Below are 22624 nucleotides of genomic sequence, written 5' to 3' on the forward strand. Positions count from 1 at the left end.
TTGCTGATGTAATCCAAGCCCCAGACCAGTGCTTGGCACAGCAGGTGCTGCACAAATACTGTTGAATGGATGGTGGAATGAATGCCAATCTCACATGTGATGACCTGAAGGCAGGCACAGTCTTACAAAATACCACAGCCCAACCCTGAGACAGCTCAGTCCCTAGCTGCTGACCAGAGAATAGGGTGAATTCTCTCTGGAGGAAAATGGCATCATCCAGAGCCTATCCCGTTTTTTCCTACATGTTGCCCGGCACTTAATCAAAAAGCAAATTAAGAAGTAGAAAAAAAGAAAAAAACAAACATTAGAAAGAAATCTATGTGACTAGATGCTAGTGTTATCAGACACAGGCTTTAAAATAACTAATATGTTTTAAAAAAATAAACAATCAAATGAAGAATTTCACCAGAAATCTAGAATCTATAAAGAATTCAATGCAAATTGTAGACCTGAAAAACACAATAACCAAAATTACGAATACAATTAGATGGGTTTAATGGCAAATTGGACAGAGTTACGGTTGACAGATTGGGCAAACAAAAACAAAGGATGCCCAGTTAAATTGGAATTTCAGATAAACAATAACTTTTTAGTATAAGTATGCCGATTCAAAATTTTGGACATGGCCGTGCATGGTGGCTCACGTCTATAATCCTAGCACTCTGGGAAGCCAAGGCAGGAGGACTGCTTGAGGTCAGGAGTTCAAGACCAGCCTGAGCAAGAGTGAGACCCTGTCTTTACAAAAAATTAGCCAAGCATGGTGGCACATGCCTATAGTCCCAGCTACTTGGGAGGGTGAGGCAGGAGGATCGCTTGAGCCCAGGAGTTAAGAGATTGCAGTGAGCTATGAAAACACCACTGCACTCTAGCTGGAGTGACAAAGTGAGACTCTGTCTCAAAATTTTGGACATACTTACACTAAAAAAATTATTCAATATTTATCTGAAATTCAAACTAAATTCAATGAGATGTCCTTCATTTCATCTGGTAAGACTACACACAGCTGCAAAGAGGGTTCATTCAGTAGAAAATATCTAGACTGCAGTATGGGGATCAAAAAGAATAGAAAATACAAAAAGGTATAAAAGTGACACTTGAAACATGGTGGAAAAGTCTAAAATACATGAAATTGGAGTCTTAGAAGAGGATAGAAAAATGTATCAGAAACAATATTCCAAACAATTAATGGCTGAGAAGATTCCAAGTCTGATTTATGAAATGAAGAAAAACAAAAGAAAAAAACACACCCAGACCCATCATAATACAACTGATGAAAACACAAAGAGAAGGATCTTCAATACACTGAGGAAAAAAAAAGAAAAAAGAAAAACCAGAACCAAATCTTCAAAGGGATAGCAAGAAGACTAATAACTGACTTATCAACATAAACAATGAAAGGAAGACAACCATGGAATTAAAAGGAAAGAAAATAAATTTTAGCACAGAATTCTATACCCAGTGAAAGTTCACTGATTCGATGAATTGATTAGAAATCAGACATTCATATTCATTGATTAGAAATCAGATATTCCATATTTAATGACCTAAATAAAATGCATGACAACAAATCCATGCTTTTGTTGGAATTAGTGAAAAAGAGTAAATGGAGTTAAAGTGTCCTACAGTCCTGAAAAGGGGGAAAAATACTAATTTTTCTTAGCCTCATAAATAAAAAATGCATGTTGAAATCACAAGGATAACCACTAAAAGAATAATAAAAGAATAACAGGTGGAAAGTTAGAAATTTAAAAATGTTTGGTATATCTAAAAGTACAAAAAGAAAAATAAATAGGTGGGACAAATACCAAAGAAACAGTAAGATAGTGCATAAAACCAAATACATTAGTAATTATAATAAATGTAAATAAACCAGGCATCCTGATCAAGCCTCACGATGCTCATGTGATCATTATTATCCACATTTTACAGGTGAAGAAGTTGGGGCATAGAGAAGCTGAGCAGCGTGCCCAAGGTTGTCCAGCTAGCAAGTCAACGGACCAGGATTCGAACCCAGCAGCTGCTCCAGGGCCTAGCATGTTGCCTTCCCAGGTGCTACCTTCCTCTCCTTCCACCCAGCACTGCTTTAGGTCAGCCCTTCCACAAACTGCACCGAGATTCCTGCAACAAGCTCCTTGTTGGCCTTTCAGACACCCTATTGTCATCATGGTGACTATTATAAGGTACAAACTAGATCTCTTCCTAGATTCTCATATACTTCAGGACAAATGTAGTCGGTCATAAAAGGTCCCTCTAGATAAGGCCTCTGCCTCCCTACACTTCCTACTTCCCAGGGGTTCCCCTGCCTGGAATATGAGTTATGCTCCAATGCCCCCTCCTCTGACCCCATAAGGCTCAGCCCCTCCTCCCTATCACTATTGTTGTGATTGTAACTGGCACCACTGAGTGCTTTCTCTGTGTCAGCACTGTGCTAAAGGCTTTTAGGCGTCATCCCTCACCATGTTATGATGCAAGCACCAATATTCTCCATCTTCTGGATAGGAAGGTGGGCTCAGAATGGCTAATAGATCACCCAAGTAAATATACTAATTTAGCTAGCATTTACTAAGTAACTGCTATTTGCCTGACACTCTACTCGGTGCTGGGAAAAGAGCAGTAAACAGAAAAGCCAAACCTCCCTGCTATCAGGGAGGCCACAGATGAGCTCACATATGCACTACGGTAGTTGGGGATAAGTGATGTGCAGAAAATAAAGTAGGAAGGAGCAGAGAGGGTGAAGCGGTTGCAGTGTTTTAAAGGGCTGGTCAGGGAAGGCCCTGATGAGAAAGTTGCATCTGAGTAAACACATGAAGGAGGTGAAGGAATGAGCCGTGCAGGCATCTCAGAGAAAAGGGTTCCAGGCAGAATCCCTGAGGGAAGAGCACTGAGTAAGCAGCTTACTCACTGACTGTTACCTGTTAACTACCTGGATCCGCTGCCTAGACAGTGAGCTCCTCAGGGCATGGCCCTATCCCCAGCAGCCGGGCACACAGGAGGCATTGCTGAATGAAGGACCTCAGACTTCGATTTTGAGTAGGACAGTAAAGTGGCACCTTCCCCACCACCACCTTTTGTGAACTTGGAACCCTGAGGCTGGCACCATCCTTCCTCGGCCCACACTGCACAATCCCCGGATGCCATCCACTCCACACTCTTAGAGGGGAAAAATGTACCTGACATCCTCATCCCTTGAGTCTCTGGACTGGATGCACCTACTGTGGGCCTCTATGGAGTCTTCCTAAACAAAGCAAAGGTGCAGGAGAGAGGCAAGCTGGACACAGCATGTCCAAGACCCCACCAGCGGCAGGGAGGCCTGATTTTTGACTAAACACTGTGGCCTCACTCACATCATCTTGTCACTTTCAAGAAAAATGAGGCTGTTGTAAATCCAAAGAACAAATCAAATTAATGTCAAATCCCTGAAAGCTCTTAAGGAACAGGGTACAAGGCCACTGCGTTATATGGCACCATGAAAAAATGTATCACCATGGGAGAGGAGAACCCTGTCCTCTGTGTAGCAAATGCCAGCAGGGAGTAAAAAGTATAGCTAAGACCAGACCAAACCAAAACTGAATTCCAGAGGGTTCTGCATGATGTAGATCCAACCCGCCCAGAGAGGAAAGCTACCAAAGTCCTACGTGGAGTTACCTAAGAAAGAGAACAGGGCCTCAGAGGGGAAAACTGAAACATCCACCAGGGAGGACTCAGGAGCCCCCCCTGGGGAAGGGAATTCTGGAGGTGGGAGGCAAGCCTCAGCCACATCCTGCAGAGTCAGAGTGGCCCAGAACCACTCACGGGCCAGTGTAACACACCGGGGCATATGGCGCAGGCCAAAGAGCTTTATCATGCCTTTACTTTCTTCGGAAAGATTTTCAGAGGCATGAAAAGTGCTCAGAGATGTTGACCACTCAAGTATTTGAAAGTAATCTTCCAAATTCTAAGGAGACAGGCAAAATGATCCTTAAATATTTGTGTAACTATTAAATCTACATATTTTATGACATGTCAACAGTTTCAGGCATAATGAAGCCTCTTGAATAATCAGTGTACTACATGTTTAAACTCTTTAATAGAACCTAAAGCAAAAGTTTACCAAATTAGAGAGGTGTATAAGTGCTATACCTAAGGTATATGGCACGTGGTTCACATTTGTCCTCTGTTAGGAACATCATCTCCCTGCCCCAACCCTAAACCACAATCCCGTGCTTTAGGAAAACAATAACTGCTCTATGATCTGCAGTCAAGTTTCTGGGAGCAAATGACGGTTGGCAGTACTCACCTAAATGGAAACCCCTGCTGACACTGTGCTCAACTCATATTGAATAAGCGTCTCCACACTCAGAGGAGAGACACTAAGAACCTGCAGGCTGTAAGATACACTTGACAATGACGATCTTTAGTGCCCCCACGTGGCCACAAGTGATGTGACAGCCTCAATAGGGACTTATATCCTGAAGGGCGGAAAAGATAGCTGGAAAAATGTTATCAGAAAAGGATAGTTAAAAAGGAAGATACTAAATATCCGGGATGAGAGAAGGCTCAGAAAAGAACAGTTCCCTCTATACTGCTATCTCCTCTCATCACAAGTCTGGTAAAAGAGGGAAAATAACATGAAATGTTGAAAAGACTGTTGAAATTGAGTCAGAATGTGAGTTTTTGTCCAGATTCACAGCCCATGACAAATTGCTATGATCTGTCATGGACAAAGTAGGAGTAATAATCCCTGATTTTGAAAATTATATAAGCATGGATGTGATTTTTTGTTTTGAACTTTTACATCGAGAGTATCTGTATGCATCTTTAGGTAACTTGCTTTTTAAATTTTAACATAGCAATTTTAAAGCATTTTGTATAGATTGATGCAGTACAAATATTATTAACCAAAAGCAAAAAGATATGGGCTACCAAGGGGGAGAAAGGAGGAATGTGGCTTGCAGAGGACATCATGTAATAAATTTATTATATTTTGTTACATTTTCCACTTTCTCTTAATTCCAACTGTATACTGTATATCCAACTGCTGTTTCAGAAATAAAATGTTTTAAACATAAAAATATAAATTCTGCTTCTTAAAAGTGCATACACTTTGAAAAACAAAACATACAAATAAATAACAGAAGTCAGTGACACATCTCATGCACTTGTTCTAAAATAATTTAAAATGTATGATACACTTTTCTTCCAGCCTCTAGGAAAGACATCTGCCTTCCATATTACTGTACAACTAAAAAGGAAAATTACACAGAAATCACCATCAATGGTGTATGAATAATACCAACGCTTTCTGTGTACAGTGATATGACATGCAGCTTTTAAGACAACTATAGGAATTCCCATGTAAAAACTGAAGAGTTCAATCAAGAACTATTTTTGAAATGGGGCCTAAATTCAATTTTAACCAGTGGTGAGAGGCACAGTTGGTGAGCAAACCCATATGGAACACAAATACGTATCTGAAAGGCCTACACAGAGAACTCCAACTTCAGAAATACTGTAACTGCCTTTCCATTTGGTATAATGACACTACACCATTTAGAATAGCACCTAGGAAATTTCATATTGCATTTTCACAATCGCAACAGTATCACCACTCTGGGTGGCCTTTCAAAAGAAGCATTTCCGACTCGGATTTTTACCTACATCTTTATTCCTTAAAATGTTGAAAACACCAGGTATGTTGTGTGTGTGTTTTTTGTTTGTTTGGTTTTTCCTGTAGGCAGGATGAAACCATCCGAACACAGATTATTTCGAAGATGTTGTAGTGCTTTCAGCTCACCACAGATTAAAACTCAATTTTATTTGCTTCCATAGGTAACATACAGTCCCAAGTTTTTGGACGTGTGGTTACTTGATTTTTAAAAACAACATGAAAAAATGCAACAAAGTCACCCCCCCCAAAAAAAAGACTCCACATAAAATGCTTCACATTCATTTTCAAACTAAAAAAGAAGTCCCGAAACAACATTCTGGATAAGAACTATAGAAGAGAATAAGCTAAGTAGGAAATGCAGTGGCAGCCTGGGGTTTGCTATTATAATTACCACAAAAAGGTCAAAAGCAGGGACAGGTTTTCCAAGGCTAGAAAGGTGGTTTTCTGTTTTCATCTTCAACATTTTCTAACTCAGAATGACTTCCCTATTCCCGCATGCTAGGGCAAAAGCTCTGGGGACAGGCACGACCCCCACGGGGCACTCTGCCTGCCCCTGTAACCAAGACCACCAAATCCCACCAGACTGGAAAGTGCTAGGCCACCCACCCATAAAATGCTCCAAGCTCCCAAATTGGGCCTTGAGTCAGAAAGGCCCCTTATTTCAAACAGGAGTTTGATATCAGTAGTTCTCAATTTTTTTTCTTTTTTGTCTCTCCAACACAAACGAGGAATCAGAGTCACTCCTAAGGACCTCACAAGGCAGTGATTCTCGCCATAATTCTCAGTAAAGGTATATCAGAGTGGTCCTCAATTCTGACTGTAAATTGAGACCCAAGAGCTTTAAAATACATGCTAGTTCCTGTGACCTGCCCCTACACTAAATTAGATCAAAAACTTGGGAGTGGGGCCCAGGCACTGTATTTCTAAAAATTCCTTGCATGATTCTAGTGAATGTTGGGCTTCACAATCTCAGACAAGTCAGAGAACATGTGTGAGATTCAAAAAAGCCTCTCAAGTCTGCTATGAACCCCCTTCCTCCCCAAAATTGGGAAACACTGGTTTGAAATGAATGTGAGATGGATCTAGAACCTAATCCACTGTACAACACTATAAATTCCATGGGCTTAGTCTTATTGTGACCAGTAGTTGGGAAGCTCTAAAGTTTTCCAAAACAGCTCTAAGTCTCTACAAAAACATTTCAAAATTGTTAGCATTACTTGAAGCCACATTCTTTCCTTGTGACCAGAATAGAATCCTAGGAGATATAAAAAATTAAAATCTATAGAAAAATGGCAGGTTATTTGTAGAACAAAATACTTTAGGAAAGTCTTCAGGCTAAATACAGTATATACACCAACAATGTATGTTCAACATATCCAATTCTATTCCTGCTTGCAAAATACTCTGTTTTGCACAATCTCCCCAATGATCAAAATAATCAGCAAAGAGAAACATATGCAGGGCAAAACAAGAAATCACATTCATGCTCCTCTACACTAATGATTAAGTCACATTTTAAAAATTACAAATTTAAAAATAGACCTCCGTAATCTAAAAGTTATTTTTTTAAAAACTTAACATTTAGTGTAGTCTCTCTGTTTTACTTAGTTGCCTGCATAGGTAGTAAGAGCATGCTTTCTGAGCTATGTGGAGGCCATGCAAAATTGTTTTCATTAGTTGGGGAAAAAAATGATTAGTCATGCTCAAAATGCAGCTGCAAAAATAAACACTTTGAAAGTTGATCAGAAGGCAGTGTGAGATGAGCGGTCACTTAAATAAAAGCAGTGCATTTCCCCTCAAACTACGTCATCAGGTTTAACAATGATGTACCCTTTATGAAATTAAAGACAAAGACAGCCTGCACAGTAACAGCTTTTTCTGTTTATGATAGGCACTGGTTTTTGTCAGTAAATTTTGCCCTTCTCAACTCCAAATAACACAAAGTTCCACGCGACTCCAGAATGTTTTATTAAAACTGTGCTTATGATTTTGCATACTGTCTCAAAAACCAACCCAGAAACACTAGTTATCTTTGTATCCAATAATTATAATAACCTACATAGGAAAAAATTAATTTCAGCTGTTCATTAATTTCTCAGAATGAAATTTAACATCAGATGCTCATCTTTTAAGAAACACATTTATTTGAAGTAAATGAGCTTTGTTCACAGCTCTTCTCGGCTCCATTTTCCCTGAAGGCTGCCGCTACTGTTCCCTTTACATACTGTTCCTATTTTTTTCATGATAGTTAATTTAGAAGGATGACAATTTTCCCCACACTACCCCCCCAAAATCCCCACCTCCATCTCACACAAACATAGATGACCAAATTCTAATGTGAAGTGACTATGGAATGATTTTCAACTACAAATAGTAGAGACAGCTCAGTTTGAAAACATGAATGTAAGAATAAAATGTCTCCAAGAGGAAGAAGGGCACTTTGGTTTCCAGACAGAACAGACTTGCTCAAGAGAACCACAAGCCTTAGCTGATTGGCCAGAACCCATCTGATCTTTTTGTTCACAACTGTCACTCTATTTGGGACATCACCACATCCCCTGCTCGATCAACTGTGCTCCCAGGGCTCCTTAGCTACAGCAGATTCCTGAAGCTTTCTGCTTGCCTTTGAGCACAAAGCAGGCCCTAAATGAATGTTTGCAGAATAAATGAATGATGAAACAATGATTGCAAAAGCGTGTAAGGCAGCCTCACAGATAATTACAATATCTTACCATACCACAATTACTCCCACATCCATTTCTATTGGTCCAGCACATTATTACTCTCAGTTAGGCTGCTTTTAAGATGAGAAAATATAGAAGAGATGAGAGATGCTCTAAGATGACCAGAGCTTAATGGTTTCTTTGTGCTTCTACATTATCTAAGAGATTACAAAGGCAAGGTGCCAAGCTGTGGTGCCATCTTAAGGAAAGACGGCCTCAGTGCACTGGATATTTACAGGAATCAAGAATAAAACTTATATGATAAAGTAAACAAACACCACAGATGCAACACAACTCTTGGTGATTATTTTGTACCTACCAGGAAATGATTGCTCTAATCAGGCCCACCTGGTTGTCAACCAGAAACCCAGGCCTACCATCCTTAGCAGGTGATCTTTAACACAAAGCACATACATCTTCACTGTGCCAAGTATCACTTGGAAAATTAACAAACACACACCAAGTCCCTAACCCTATCAAAGAACTGAATGGAACCAAGTAACAATTTTTTCCATAAGACACCTCAGACCTCAAAGAGCACCTCCAAACTTTTGGGCAAAATATCCTTTTTTTGTGGCTTAAAGTTATATACCTAGTTGTTAGGGATAATGAAATTTTCATTGTTTACCAACCAAGGAAATAGCTTAAAGATGCCTAGACAATACAGTAATACTTCCTGATTTTTTATATTACCTCTGAAATAAGGACTAAACTCAAAAGCCATACGGTTTATAGATACTGAAATTTTATTTCTAGATGCCATGGAAAATTAAAGGATTTGTAGAAGGCTTTTTTTTTTAAAGACACTAGACATCACGGAAAATTTATTCCTAGAAGACTCAAGAATAAAAATATTTACCACTGTGAAAATTAAACTAGTTTTTAGTAATGCTTAACTGACTATAGCCAGAAAAAAAAAAATGTTATTAAAGCCCTTTGTCTAATCAAACTATAATTCTAAGACTGTTTCAGAGCTTCAGATAGGAGACTTCAAATGAGATCTACCTACAAAACAAAGATGAGAGGTTCAAATTAGACAAATATTCAATTCCTGATATTGATGATCTCATATTTGGTACATCTTTTTCAAGAAATAAAAGTGATACAAAAAAAACTAGAGTAGTGGCTAAACACTGATCAGGCCTGTTGGAAGCAATGACAGTATCGAAGGCAGCCACTGCAGTCGTACTGCAGCAGGGGACAGTAACGCTGCTGTGGGAGACCACCGAAATCTGTACAATAAAATGAGGACACCTAGTGAAGCATTGAGGACAAGACTGAGTGCCACTGGCAACAGGCTCATGTTTAATGAATTACATAGAGCACTACGGTAACTTTCACAAGGCTAAAAAGATAAGTCTTACATGTTGTCAAGGGTCTAAAGTTCCAGCTACCCTCAACATAAATGACCTCCAGACTTGCAAGTTACCGGTCAATGCTCATATTAGCAGCAAAATAAAGTAACCTACCAAAAATATTTCCCAAGAGGTATTCTTGGAAAGAAATTAAGAGAAAAAAAAGGGCAGTGCAGAATTTCATAGCTATGCATGCATATGTGTTGTAGTTACTTCATACACAGCAATACTGAAAAGGGAGATTATAAATGATCTGTGCACCAACAGTTCAGGAAGAACTTCAAGAGTTTATGACAAAAAAAGTTAATATTTAAAAGCACATAAACTTAGCATGCTGTATTTTATGGCAAAGTGACAAATGCTATTCAAAGAGAATTAGGACCATGACTCTCTTGACATTAAAAAAAATAGAAAAAGAAAAAAAAAGGTAAAAATTCATCAGGAAACTATTGCCAGGAGACCTCCCAAAAGCTTGAAAAACTATGTATTTTGCTTATCTGTGAGACTATTGTGAGATTCTACTTTTCCTTGATAAGAAATGCAATTTGCACTGACACTGCTAGATGGAACATACTCCAAATCCTGCTTGTAAGTTCTGGGCATAAGAGCAAATCTTAAGCACAAATAAGAAAGAAATGAGTTACTAAAAAGCATTATAACTAAGACTAACAAGCAGGATCTGAAGTGCGTATCTAATACTTTGTTACACATCACTTCAATGTACCATCGTGGACTTTTGGCAGTAGGTAATTTCTTTCTTCTCCAAGTTAGGAGACGAGGAAACATGAGCATGCAAACACAGGACAGCATGGAGCTTTTAACACCTAACAGAAAAAAAGCACACCAGAGAAGGAAAATGGTACAGAGTTAAGAATCCATTTTTTTCCAGGAATCTGTCAAAGGTGTTAACTCCTCTACTTACCACAGTGCAAAATCCCAATGGCCTTACCTAGTAAATTTAGAAGGAAAAAAAATTAACTCCTAGTGACTAGCTTTCTGGCTATCCAATGTGCCACCTCTTAGGACATATTCCAAAAGTCAAGACAGGTGATGGTGCACACACCTCTGCAATATGAAGGTAGCGAAAGGCTTTGTTTCTACCTCCACAATGTCTATCTGTGGCAGTAGGAAAAATGACAGTCACCCACATGTCACCTCCCTCTTTAACCCACTGACTGATGTGCATCCAGCCTAGACTAGCTGAGTATATACCTGAGAAACATTAGTGTTAAAATATTGCCCTTTACAAAGACTGGTAGATGGGGCGAAAGTGCAGCAAGCAACATTTTTCCCTCCACTGGTTTCATTGTTCGCGTCACAGTTTTTAGAGCTCCTGGTGCCAACTGACAATCCACAGTAACGACAAATCCAGCTCAGAAGAAACCCAAGTCGAATAATTCACCCTTCTCTACACTAAGGATAGCTTAACTGATTCACAGGTTTCAAAACCCTCATGTCCAACGAAAGTCATTAGAGTTCTCTAGAAAGAAATATGTACAATTGCTGAAGGGACCATCCAGGGTATCATCTACAATTATTCCAGTTAGCTTGGTAACAATGCTTTGCCTATGGCTGTTATTTGGTTCAATGGCAGAATAAGGCGACGCTTTTAACAATTTGCAATTGAATTCTCCTCTCTCTCTCTCTCTCATACACACATACACACACACACACGCAAGAACGCACATACACACATCAGGCACGTGACCCAAAAAATACAAAACAAAAGCATAGAGGGCTCTGGTGGGTGGGGAGGGGATCTAAATAAATAAACATCTTTACAGATAAAACACTTGGATTGCAGAAATATCACTGAGGTTTTTGAGAAGGCCGTGCAGAGGTTTGCATGCTAGAAGATAACTTTTTTGAGGATTTCTCAGCAGACTGCCTGCCACCAGGAGATGGGGGAACTCCAGAATCTAGCTGGGAAGACTTGGATTTGCGAGTGGACAGCAGGGAATGTTTAGCAGAAGCAGGGTCCTTGGAGACAAGCTGCTCTTTTCCAACTGCATTTGCATTTGGCTGCTGGGAACCTGGAGGCTGGTGGCCTTTCTCTGCCTTGTCATCCACAGCGTTCTTACAGACTGACTTGACAGAGCTCCCGCTACCCTTTTTAGAGAGCAAGGTTGTCTTGCCAAGATCAGTTGACCGCCGGGTTTCCTTCTGTCTCAAGGCTGACTTGAAGAAAGACAGCCCCTTGTCCTCAGACTTGCTGTCCCTCTTCAGACCAGACCTCACGCTCGTGCTGGGAGAGCGCAGGCTGGCCATGGACGAGCTCCTGACGTGTTTCCCGTCCCCTCTGCCCTCGCCAGCTCTGGCCTGGCTCACGCGAGGGGAGTTGGGCTTGGAGGTGGAGCTGATGCTAGCTCTGTCGGAACCCAGGCTTTGTCTAGAGCCCTCTCTGCTTAAGCTCCGGTCTGAAGTCCTGCTTTTCCCAGGAGGGAAGGGGCTCCTCGTGGCAGGGCCCGAGGCTTTTTTGGCAGATGTGGAAGAAGCAGTGTAAGCGAGGGCAGGAGCCGACTTCTGCTTCTGCGGTGAAGGAGACGACACAGAGTCCTGGGATTTGGGTGATGACTCCTTTTTGGACTGGGCAAGGGCAGGGGATGAATGCCTTCCACTGGCCCTGGAAGAGGAATCTGCTTTGCTTCGAGAGCGGGAAGGCTTTAGAGAAACTTTTACAGGAAGAGGAGAAGAAGGAGATGTACTTGAAAGAGATGATTCTTGGCTTGCCAAGGCTGGTCTCCCCTTCCGCAAGCTTTTATCTGGCTCAGTACCACCTTTGGAACTGGGGGATCTCTTGGTTGTGCTCTCTGGTTTCTTTTTCAGTGAGCCTGGGCGGCTGGGGGGTTTTGCCTCTTTGACTGGAGAGCTGTCTACAGAATCGCTCTGATCTACATAAGCAATCTGGTTATTGTTATCAAATGGATCAGAGACAGGGGGCAAGTGATCCCCTTGTGCTGAGTGTTTGCTCTGAGTATCTGCAACACTGGAGTTCAATTTGCAGGTGTCCGACTCATCTCTGAACACACCTTCCATGACAGCCAGAGGGGCCCGGCCCACAGACTTGTGCTCACGACGACTGTGACTATCGCTTGGTTCCTGGTAACTGCTAGAAAGGTTCCTCAAGCTACCAAAGCAAGAGATGGAGACCTTGTCATCCACCGCCTCCCCGATCTTCTCCAAGGTGGAGGCAGAGCTGTGAATTGGAGAGTCCCCCGAGAATCGGGATGGAGAATTGGAGCGCATCTGCAGCTTAGCAGACAGGGACCAGGAAGGTCTCATGCAATTTTCATTGACGGCCAAGGGGCTGGTGACAGAAGATCTGGATGACAAGCTCTGACGCTGGACACTTCTTACAAACGGTCGAGTTGAAAAGCCTCCTGAACATGGCAAAGAGAATACTGTTAAGCTAAACCAACAAAACATTCTAGTAATATCCTGAGATACTGAAGCTGCAACAAAGGTAAGCGATGGAATGATAGGAACATGACCTTCAGTGCCAGCCCAGGTGGGGTCAAGGAGCACCCATGTGGCTTCAACTTCTCTGAGCCCAGTTCCCTTTATCTATAAAACAGGGACATTCTAACTCAAAGATCAGCAAACTATTCTCTTCACCTCCTTCCTCTACATCAGGATGCAACATACTTTTCCTGTAAAGGGCCAGGGTGTAAAGATGTTAGGCTCTGCGGGCCAACCACTCTACTCTGCCACTGTAGCATGAAAGCAACCACAGGTGACTCAGAAACAAATGGGCACAGCTGCAGTCCAAGAAAACCTTTTTTATGAAAAAGGCAGCGGGCTCTATTTGGCCTGTGGGCTGTACTTTGCTGACCCCTGGTATAACTCACAGGGCTACTGTGAGAACTAAATAAAATCTTAAAAGTCCTGTGCCCAATAGGGCACCTAGCACTCCACCAGTGCTCACTAAACGTGAGCTATTGATCCAGCTTCTTTACCTTACTGAAGGACACCTCAGGCTCACAAAAGTGAAGTCCTTGACCAAGATTATACAAATAATTAAATGCAGAGCTAACATCAGAACCCATAACCCCCTGACCTCCCCTCAATACCGCATGTGAGCTGGCCCATAATTGTTGACTATAAAAGTGGATCAGTGAGAAGAACCAAAGAGATCTGGATACAACATATTCCTATCCTGAGTGACTTAAAACTTTCAAAGAAAATATTCATAATTAAAACAATACACTCCTTTTTGGAGTGGCTTAAAACTTCCGAAGAAAATATTCTAAATTAAATTCCATACATACTTGATACTGTAGCTGTGGTATTTATAAACTGCTGTCTAAGATCCTTGGAGATAGGCTCTGTTCTGTGGGCACCACTCAGCACCATTATATGATGATGATGCTTGAGAGGATATTGATTTCACCAACTGCACTGTTTAAAAATAGCCGCAAACCATATCTAGGCTTCTTATTAAAATGACAGTGAATTCTAAGTTTAAAGTATGTGTTGAAAATAACCTCTACCTAAACAAGCAAAGGTTCACCTAGTCAGTTTTTCATAAAATGCAAGGAGCTAGGAGAGCAGCCATCATATTCCAACGGTCTTATTTTACACGTAAAGCAATAAGCCAGAAGAGGTCGCAGAGCTAGAGCTACAGCGCAGATCTCCTCATCTGGCATTCTCCTTCCAATCTCCTACAATTCTCACTCCGTTTCCTTTTCCCAGAATTATCCATCACCGCTAGAAGCAGATTACAGCAATCGAAATGCTGGCCCCAGAGTGAGACTTGTTGAAAGATGAGTCACTTAGCTCATTACGGAAGCTGAGCTCACTCTCTCCTCCTTCCAGCTCCCCGTACTTTGGCTGCCTGATCCTCCCACACCACCTGGGGTCCCTGTCAGAACTCAGGTCTGTCCTGCTATCCATCACTCAGGTGGTTAAGTGAAAGTTTAAAAAACAAAAAAAAGAGCCGGGCTCGGTGGCTCACGCCTGTAATCCTAGCTCTTGGGAGGCTGAGGCGGGCGGATTGCTCAAGGTCAGGAGTTCAAAACCAGCCTGAGCAAGAGCGAGACCCCGTCTCTACTATAAATACAAAGAAATTAATTGGCCATTTAAAAAAAAAAAAAAAAAAAAAAGGCAGAGTTCAATTTTTATCACATTTTCAAAGTTTTACATTATGACTCTCTTCAGAATTCTTAACAACTACCTTTATGCAAAGGCAACAGCTTTTGTTCTAGATGTTTCTAAAGAGAGCATGCCACAGCTGCCTCCACAGACAGCAGCATGGTGGAAAGATGGGAGCACAAGGTCTGGAACAGCGACCCCTCACCAGCCAGCCTAGGGCAAAGCACAACCTCTCTGAGCCCCTTGCAGCTATTCTGAGCTAAAGGCACTCTGAATAAATTAAAGCACAGCCTCCACACTGGGCCTTAAGAGAGGTAAACAATGAAGTGGGAGGAGCAAGTCCTGGGTCACAGAGGAAAAGCAAATGACCCTGTTTACATAAAATGTTACTTCTTAGTATTGTAACCTGAAGCTATGTAGCGCCACCCTCTGGAGCTCTTTGCATTCTCCTGCAATGTCCTTGGGACTTAGCTCCTAAACAGGAGGGACCCTTTGCTGTCTGTGTCTGTGAGTTACCATTTTGGAAATCTGCCACCAAAGACCACACCCACCGTCATCTTCACTCCTCTCCCCAGCCATCTCCACGGACTCTGAGAGCGAGGCCAGGGAGGTGCGTCTGGAGGAAGCTGCAGAGGTCACGCTGGCTGGCTTGCTCCCCGGGAGCCGGCTCACCCAGTGTTCACACAAGGAAGAACTCGTTGAGCCTGCCAAGGAAGAAGCGGGGACAAAGGTCAGGCCAGGGTCCCGTGACCAGCCTGTGCCGTATACCCTCGTGAAGGTGCTGCGAGCTCAGCTGGGGTGGCTGATGTCCTCACCCCAAGATCGGCATTAACTTCCAGCCCCCACGTAGTGTCAGGTCTACCTGAACATCCTCAGTTAAGATGAAAAAATGGAAGGCAGACTCCCGCACATGTGGTTCTTATAGTATTAAAATGCAAGTACAGGGATGAACACTCCATAATGCCAAGAACTGGCAAGAGAGAACGGGCACAGAGGCTCACTCCTATAATCCTTGCACTTTGGGAGGCGAATCCAGGAGGACGACTTGAGCCCAGGAGTTGGAGACCAGCCTGAGCAACACAGCAAGAACTCATCTTTATAAAAAATAGAAAAATTAGCCGGCGTGGTGTCTCACACCTGGAGTCCCAGCTGAGGCAAGAGGACTGCTTGAGCCCAGGAGTTTAAGGTTGCTGTGAGCTATGCTGACGCCACTGCACTCCATCTGGGTAATAGTGCTTGTCTCAAAAAAAGAATTAAAAGAATTGGCAAGAGAATGGAACAGACAATCATCCACACATTCATTCTACAAATATTTATCAAGCACCTACATGCCAGGCACTGTTCTAAACACTTGCAGTAATACTTCTAACATGCAGAGAAGAGAGCAAGTGACAGTGTACTTTTTTTTAGCCTGTTTTGTAGGAAATTTTAACCATTTCCATAATATTAATGATACACATATGTACACACAGCTTTATGTCAATCTGTCCTGTTTCTGGGATGGTCTTAAATATTTAATAGGGCAACAAAAACTGCTCTTGAAACTGAGTACACGAAGCAGCATGACTGTCTCAAGTAGACCTCAAGACGCTGCCACTTCTGAGAATATTTCAGACTCTGGCAAGCACTGAGGGAAGGCATGATACCATTAAAGTCCCCACTTTCTCTTGAGTGAGTGACTAGCTACACACTGGATGGGGTTTCCTGCTGAAGAGATGCTTCCATTCAGCTGCTTTGAACTCATCCCTTCCAAGCTTTGAGAGGAGCAAGGATTAATATTCATTAACCTGATCACACATTACCATGCCTCAGTCCTCTGTCATATTCTCTTAAAGTCAAACTCTACATTAAGAAGCATGCATCCCCTTGTTTGGATTAGGTGTGGCTGCATCCACAGCAAGTGTGGTCACTGGTTCCTGTGTTTATTAAACAGAACAGGACAGATTCCATCAGGCTGAACCCAAGCTAACGAACATTATTATAGTTGTCAATCCTTCCCCTAACAGAATAGGCCAATCTTCGGATTGGAAAAATGGACTATTTCTAGTAGTGGTACATTACCTCTTACAAGGTGCTTTCACATATATTTGCCTAACTGGATCCTACAATGACCACATGGGGTAGGTGTTATTATTACATCCATATTGCAGATGGTAACTTCATGGCTCAGATGGGCCTTAGTCTAGGATAACCCAAGGAAAAGGCATCAGGGTAGCATGCCATGTTGCTTTTCAGCTCATTCGTGCATTTTTTCTGCAAGGAAACCTCAAGAGCTTTCTCTGAGCCAGGTCCTACCCCCGGCCCCACGTGAACTCTGCTGGTCCACAGCTGCTCTCACACTCCACCATTTCCTTGATTGCAATCTTTCTGGTTTCCAGGTTAAATGGAAATGTGACAATTAATCTGATTAAACTGATAGGGTCATGAGACCCTCTAGAGAAGTCCTCCGGACCATTAATTATAATCTGTTCTGGAAAGAAACTGCCTAAGAATTATAGTCAGCCTCACCTGCCACTGAGCTGTTGGCCGACCATGACGGTATGGCTGTCCGCCTCTGGTAGAAGAGGATGTAGGCCGTCTGCGTGCAGACCTCATCTTCCGACAGCTGCTGCACATCGCTGTCATCGAAGCAATACCAGAGGCCGTCCACAGAGTTCTTACAGTATGCTGCCAAAGAGAGCCCACCATTAGAATCAGGGTAGGCTGAACCTGCCATTCCATCCCACCCTCAGACACCATCTCTTTGGCTTATATAACTAAATGAAGAACTTTTTAAGGCTGCATGTAGTCACCTGGGAAGAGATTTTTTTTTTAAATCTCAAATTCCATATCATAGTCAGGCAAAATGTTTCAAGAAATTCCAAACTATTCCAAGTAGATGCAGTTCTATTTCATCTTAGAAAACACAATATACTTAAACCAGTGGGTCTCAACCATGGACAATTTTGCCCTGCAGAGGACATGTGGCAATGAATGGAGAATGGAGACATTTTTTATTGTCACCAACTGGGGGGTGGGGAAGAGTGCTACTGTCTTCTAGTGGGTAGAGGCCAGGGATGCTGCTAAACATCCTACAATATACAGGACAGCAACCCACAACACAGAATTATCCAGCCAAAATGTCAACAGTGCCAAGGTTAAGAAACTCTGATTTAAGCATGTTGTAACATTTTACGATCTATTAGAGACAGAAAATAATATGAACAGAAGTAACAATATTAATGATAGCAGCAGCTAATATTTGTTTAATACCTATTATATCCCAAGCATCTCATTCAATCCTTAGATTTGTGCCATTATGACTCCCAATTTTCAGAGGATGAAAAAGATTAACTGGCTTGTCCAAGGTCATGTGGTGGGTGAATAGCAGAGTCTGGCTCATTTTGAGTTTATCTAGTCCTTGAGCTTGCATTTAAACCCCTACCCTAACCTGCTTCCCGCAGCGGGGAGCACAAACAATGTTCCATGGAAGTTCCCTGGCAAACTGAGAACAGAGTAGCTCACAAATGCATGAGGCCCTCTCTCCAGTTCAAAGTCTAAGCCTCAGCTAGAAATAAAGAGCATTCAAGTTCCAGCAAGAGCAGACAAAAGAATTCATGAAGCCAAGTCATCCTGTAAGGATCTATCAAGGGGTGTTACAAGCCTGATGGAGAAAGGTACATTCTCACATTTTCTAAAAATATCCATTTATTGGGGTGAGAATGAATGAGTGCTATTTAGCTGAATGCTGGAATAGACTCAGCATGACTCCAGAGACAGGGCATGTAAGGTCCTGGGAGCCACCAGGAGTGACTCCTTCAATAGGCCACAATTCCTTTTGCAGGTATGTTACCTCAAGCGATCAAAGGGACTCAGGCAAGGAAGGGCTGCACCAGACAGGTCCCCCCAAAGAGCAGAATTATAATCTATGAGTGCAGGGAGAGAGGTCATTTGTAGCCAAGAAGTCACCAGAACCGGAAAGGGAGATAAGTGAGGCTACAAGCAACAAATGGAGCTATAAAAAAAAACAAGAATTGTTTGGCCAATGGTGTCAGGCCAGGCTTGACGTACAAATGACCCAGCTAGTGATGAAGTGGAGAGTGGGAGCAGAGCTGTGGGGGGCGGGGGGAACACGCCCAAGACAGGGTGACAACCTTGCACTAGTTTTAGCCTGTTTCTCTTCAGGAGAGTCTGTTCCCAGTCACAGTGGGGAAACTAAGGCAGCACAGTAACTCATCAATGGGTAAACTACATGTATTTACAAAATAATTCTACTTGCTTTTCTTCCTAGCACCATCTTCTGAAGTATTTTCTAGGCCACTGCTACTCAAATTGTGACTTACAGACTGAAGCTAGCCCACAAAGAGAAGCACCAAATTGGAGATAAGCATTTAAAAACTTTTATAGCAATCTGATACTCCTACAGAATTTTTATTGTATTTTTACAAAAGTATTGGTTCATGAAGGACTGGAAATTTTAAGGTAGAAGAAAACAAGTTCTTTATCACAGATAGTATGAGAAGCACTGCTCTAGAATCAGCCGGACACATACTATGGATTTACAGCTAGCACTAAGTGCAAAATGAAGGACACATCAAGATAAACGTTCCAAATGAAAACTTAAAAAAACAGAGTACCTTCAATTCAACAATGCTGAGTATTTAAAATGTTCTCTAAACCAAGACTCTAAACATTTTACATACTAGAAAAGCAGTGGTATGGCCTAAGCATGAGAAGCGGGTCTTACAGAAACTACTGAATGAAGGAAGGAAGGAACTCCCTGAGAGTAGACATGTGTAATACACTGGGTGTGAAGGATGCAGAAATCCAAGTCCTGGCTACCCATACAGGTAACCAAATTAATAGTATTATCCTCATATCCACCACCATGTAAATAGACAAAGCCCTAAAATCCGCCTGGCCTCCAAAAGGCTCACACATGCCCTTAAACCCAATAATTCCTTTTCTTAGACTCAATCTCAAGGAAATTAACCAAATTAAAATTTAGAAAGTGAATATGCACAGAGATATTCAACAGTGTTACATTAAAAGTTAAAAACCAGAAACAATATAGATGTCCAGTAATGGGGAATGGTTATATAACATTAGAGATCTATCAACAGAATATTCTGTGGTCATTAAAAATAGTGTTTATAGGCCGGGCGCTGTGGCTCACGCCTGTAATCCTAGCTCTTGGGAGGCCGAGGCGGGCGGATTGCTCAAGGTCAGGAGTTCAAAACCAGCCTGAGCAAGAGCGAGACCCCGTCTCTACTATAAATAGAAAGAAATTAATTGGCCAACTGATATATATATAAAAAAAAAAAATTAGCCGGGCATGGTGGCGCATGCCTGTAGTCCCAGCTACTTGGGAGGCTGAGGCAGGAGGATTGCTTGAGCCCAGGAGTTTGAGGTTGCTGTGAGCTAGGCTGACGCCACGGCACTCACTCTAGCCTGGGCAACAAAGTGAGACTCTGTCTCAAAAAAAAAAAAAAAAAAAAAAAAAAAATAGTGTTTATAAAAATTAAAGGCCAACATCAAAACACTTTTGCTACAATACTAAGCGTGAAGCTCAGGGCACAGACGCATGTACATGCTCTGTGCACCTCACTGCACTCCTCTGATTCTGAACACTTCTCTTCTCGATTCTGTTTACCTGTCCACCCACTCGCTGGCCCATCAGGTGCTGGAGTGTGGACAGCAGGCTACTAATCCCAAATCTTCTCCTGCCCCTCCAGCACACTCTGACCCCTCTTCTCCTCTGGTCCCCACCTCTACACACTGGTCACACTTGCACCACAGAATCTATTATATGTCACTCCTCCTTTTAAATTGTGTTTGTACCTACATCTCTGCCTACTGATTATACTCCCAGAAGACAGAGATTGGGAACTATTCATCTCTGATGTCATAGAGCCCAGTACAAGCTAGAGATGAGGTGCTCAACAAATGTTCACGTAAACAAAACACACCAATATAATCATGATAGTGCAAAATAATGGCAAAAACTTATAGATATCAAAATATTACCTACATATTTAATACAATGGAACATCATTCAGCCTTAAAAAGGACATTTTGACACATGCCAACATGGATGAACCTTACAGACATTATGTTAAGTGAAATAAACCAGTCACAAAAGAACAAATACTGAATGATTCCATTTATGAGAGGTTCCTAGTGAGGTCAATTTCATAGAGACAGAAAGTAGAATGGTGGTAGCCAGGGGCTGAGGAGTGGGGGAAATAGAGAGTTAGTGTTTAATAGGTCTAGAGTTTCCATTTGAGAAGATGAAAAAAGTTCTGCAGACGGAGAGTGATGACGGTTGCACAACAATGTGAGCATACTTAATGCCACTGAACTGTAAATGTAAACATGGTTAAATTTTGTTATGGATATTTTATCACGATTTTTTAAAATGTTATCAAGGGTTATCTTTGCATGATAAGCTCACAGGTGATGGTATTCTTTCCACCTCTAGCCTCTAAATGTCATATGATGAAGACGGTTACTTTTATAAATGAAAATGTGGCCAGGCACGATGGCTCACACCTGTAATAATAGCATTTTAGGAGACGAAGGTGGGAGGATCGCTTGAGGTCAGGAGTTTGAGGCTACAGTGAGCCTTAAATGAAAAAGTATATTTAACCTTAAAACACAAAAAGAAAAACCCTTCCAAGTCACTGAAAAGACACTACTACAAAAGTGGTTCCAAAAGCCGGGTGCAATGGTGCGTGCCTGTCAACCAGCTACTTGGAATGCTGAGGCAGAAAGATCATTTGAGCCCAGGATTTTGAGAATGTAGTAAGCTATGATTAAACCTGTCAATAACCACTGCACCCCAGCCTAGGCAACATAGCTAGACCTCATTTCTTAAGAAAAAAGAAAAAGTGGTTCACAATCTTTCCAAATAAGGGAGAAGTCAGAACCTCAAAAAAGTAGAGAGTACAAGTTAGGTGAACAAAGAGTGAATCCTCATTGATCAGACAATGTTATCTGCACACACCATTCCCTAGTCAGATAACCACTAGATAATCCGACTCAGGAAGAAAAGGAAGCATTTTAGTTTATTTGCTCTTGGACAGAGATCTAGAGGCTGGAAACTGCCCTCAGAGGTGGCACACTGACTCTCCGAAGGGAAAGTGAGGCTCGAAAGCCAGGTCACTCTGTCACAAGCAAACCCGTCTGAAGGACTCGCCAGCACAGACACGCGGCCTCTCGCACTGCAGACCTGTGTAGTGCCCCCCTTGCATGGTGCCATGATGATTGCACACAGCATACAGGTCATAGATGTAGTCCTCAGGGTCCCTTCCAAGTCCATAGGGCCGTCTCCACGGGGACCAATGGGATGGCAAACTCCAGCTGCTCTGGCTTCTCTTAACCACATGAGGTGTCATGTCCAGGCCAGTCAAGGGGAACTTGACCATGTTCTGAAGTTTCATACGCCTGTCTCCTTCCTGTTGCAAGAAGAAAAACAAGTTCTGATGATATTTTAATGCAAACAGAGGGCAGATTCGTTTAGGGTGGAATGTGGATCCTATCAGATAAAGTGGTTTGAGTTACCTATCTGATGTTTCCCAAGACACATAACAAAACAGGGAAACAGACAAATAGTTTTTAACTATTTAGAGGTACGGGGTTCAGTACCACGAAAAGTGGAACCAGTGAGGAACTGCATAAAGCGGGTAAATGAGCCTGAGTCTTCATTTCCTTGTCTATTAAAGGGTTTTTAGACTTTCGACTTACAAAAAATACAATTCCAGGTGATTCATTCCGATACGTCTGTCACAGAGGCATGAAAATTAATGAAGTGCCAACTATGTGAAAGG

At 42.0% G+C, this 22624-nt stretch overlaps 1 protein-coding gene across 1 annotated transcript in view; it reads right to left on the reverse strand.

Annotated features, from left to right (window-relative positions):
• Window positions 1-7160: 7160 nt before the first annotated feature.
• Window positions 7161-22624, reverse strand: part of USP31 (ubiquitin specific peptidase 31) — a 67100-nt gene continuing 51636 nt past the window's right edge. Inside the window, exons 13-16 of the mRNA XM_012780207.2 lie at window positions 22027-22252; window positions 17325-17483; window positions 15368-15520; window positions 7161-13105 (exon numbers count right to left, since the gene is read on the reverse strand). Of these exons, the coding sequence (XP_012635661.2) occupies window positions 11535-13105; window positions 15368-15520; window positions 17325-17483; window positions 22027-22252 (2109 nt within the window). The 3' untranslated portion in view covers window positions 7161-11534. The remainder of the gene's footprint in view (window positions 13106-15367; window positions 15521-17324; window positions 17484-22026; window positions 22253-22624) is intronic.

The sequence above is a fragment of the Microcebus murinus genome, chromosome 19 (assembly GCF_040939455.1).
Source record: "Microcebus murinus isolate Inina chromosome 19, M.murinus_Inina_mat1.0, whole genome shotgun sequence".
Classification (NCBI taxonomy): domain Eukaryota; kingdom Metazoa; phylum Chordata; class Mammalia; order Primates; family Cheirogaleidae; genus Microcebus; species Microcebus murinus.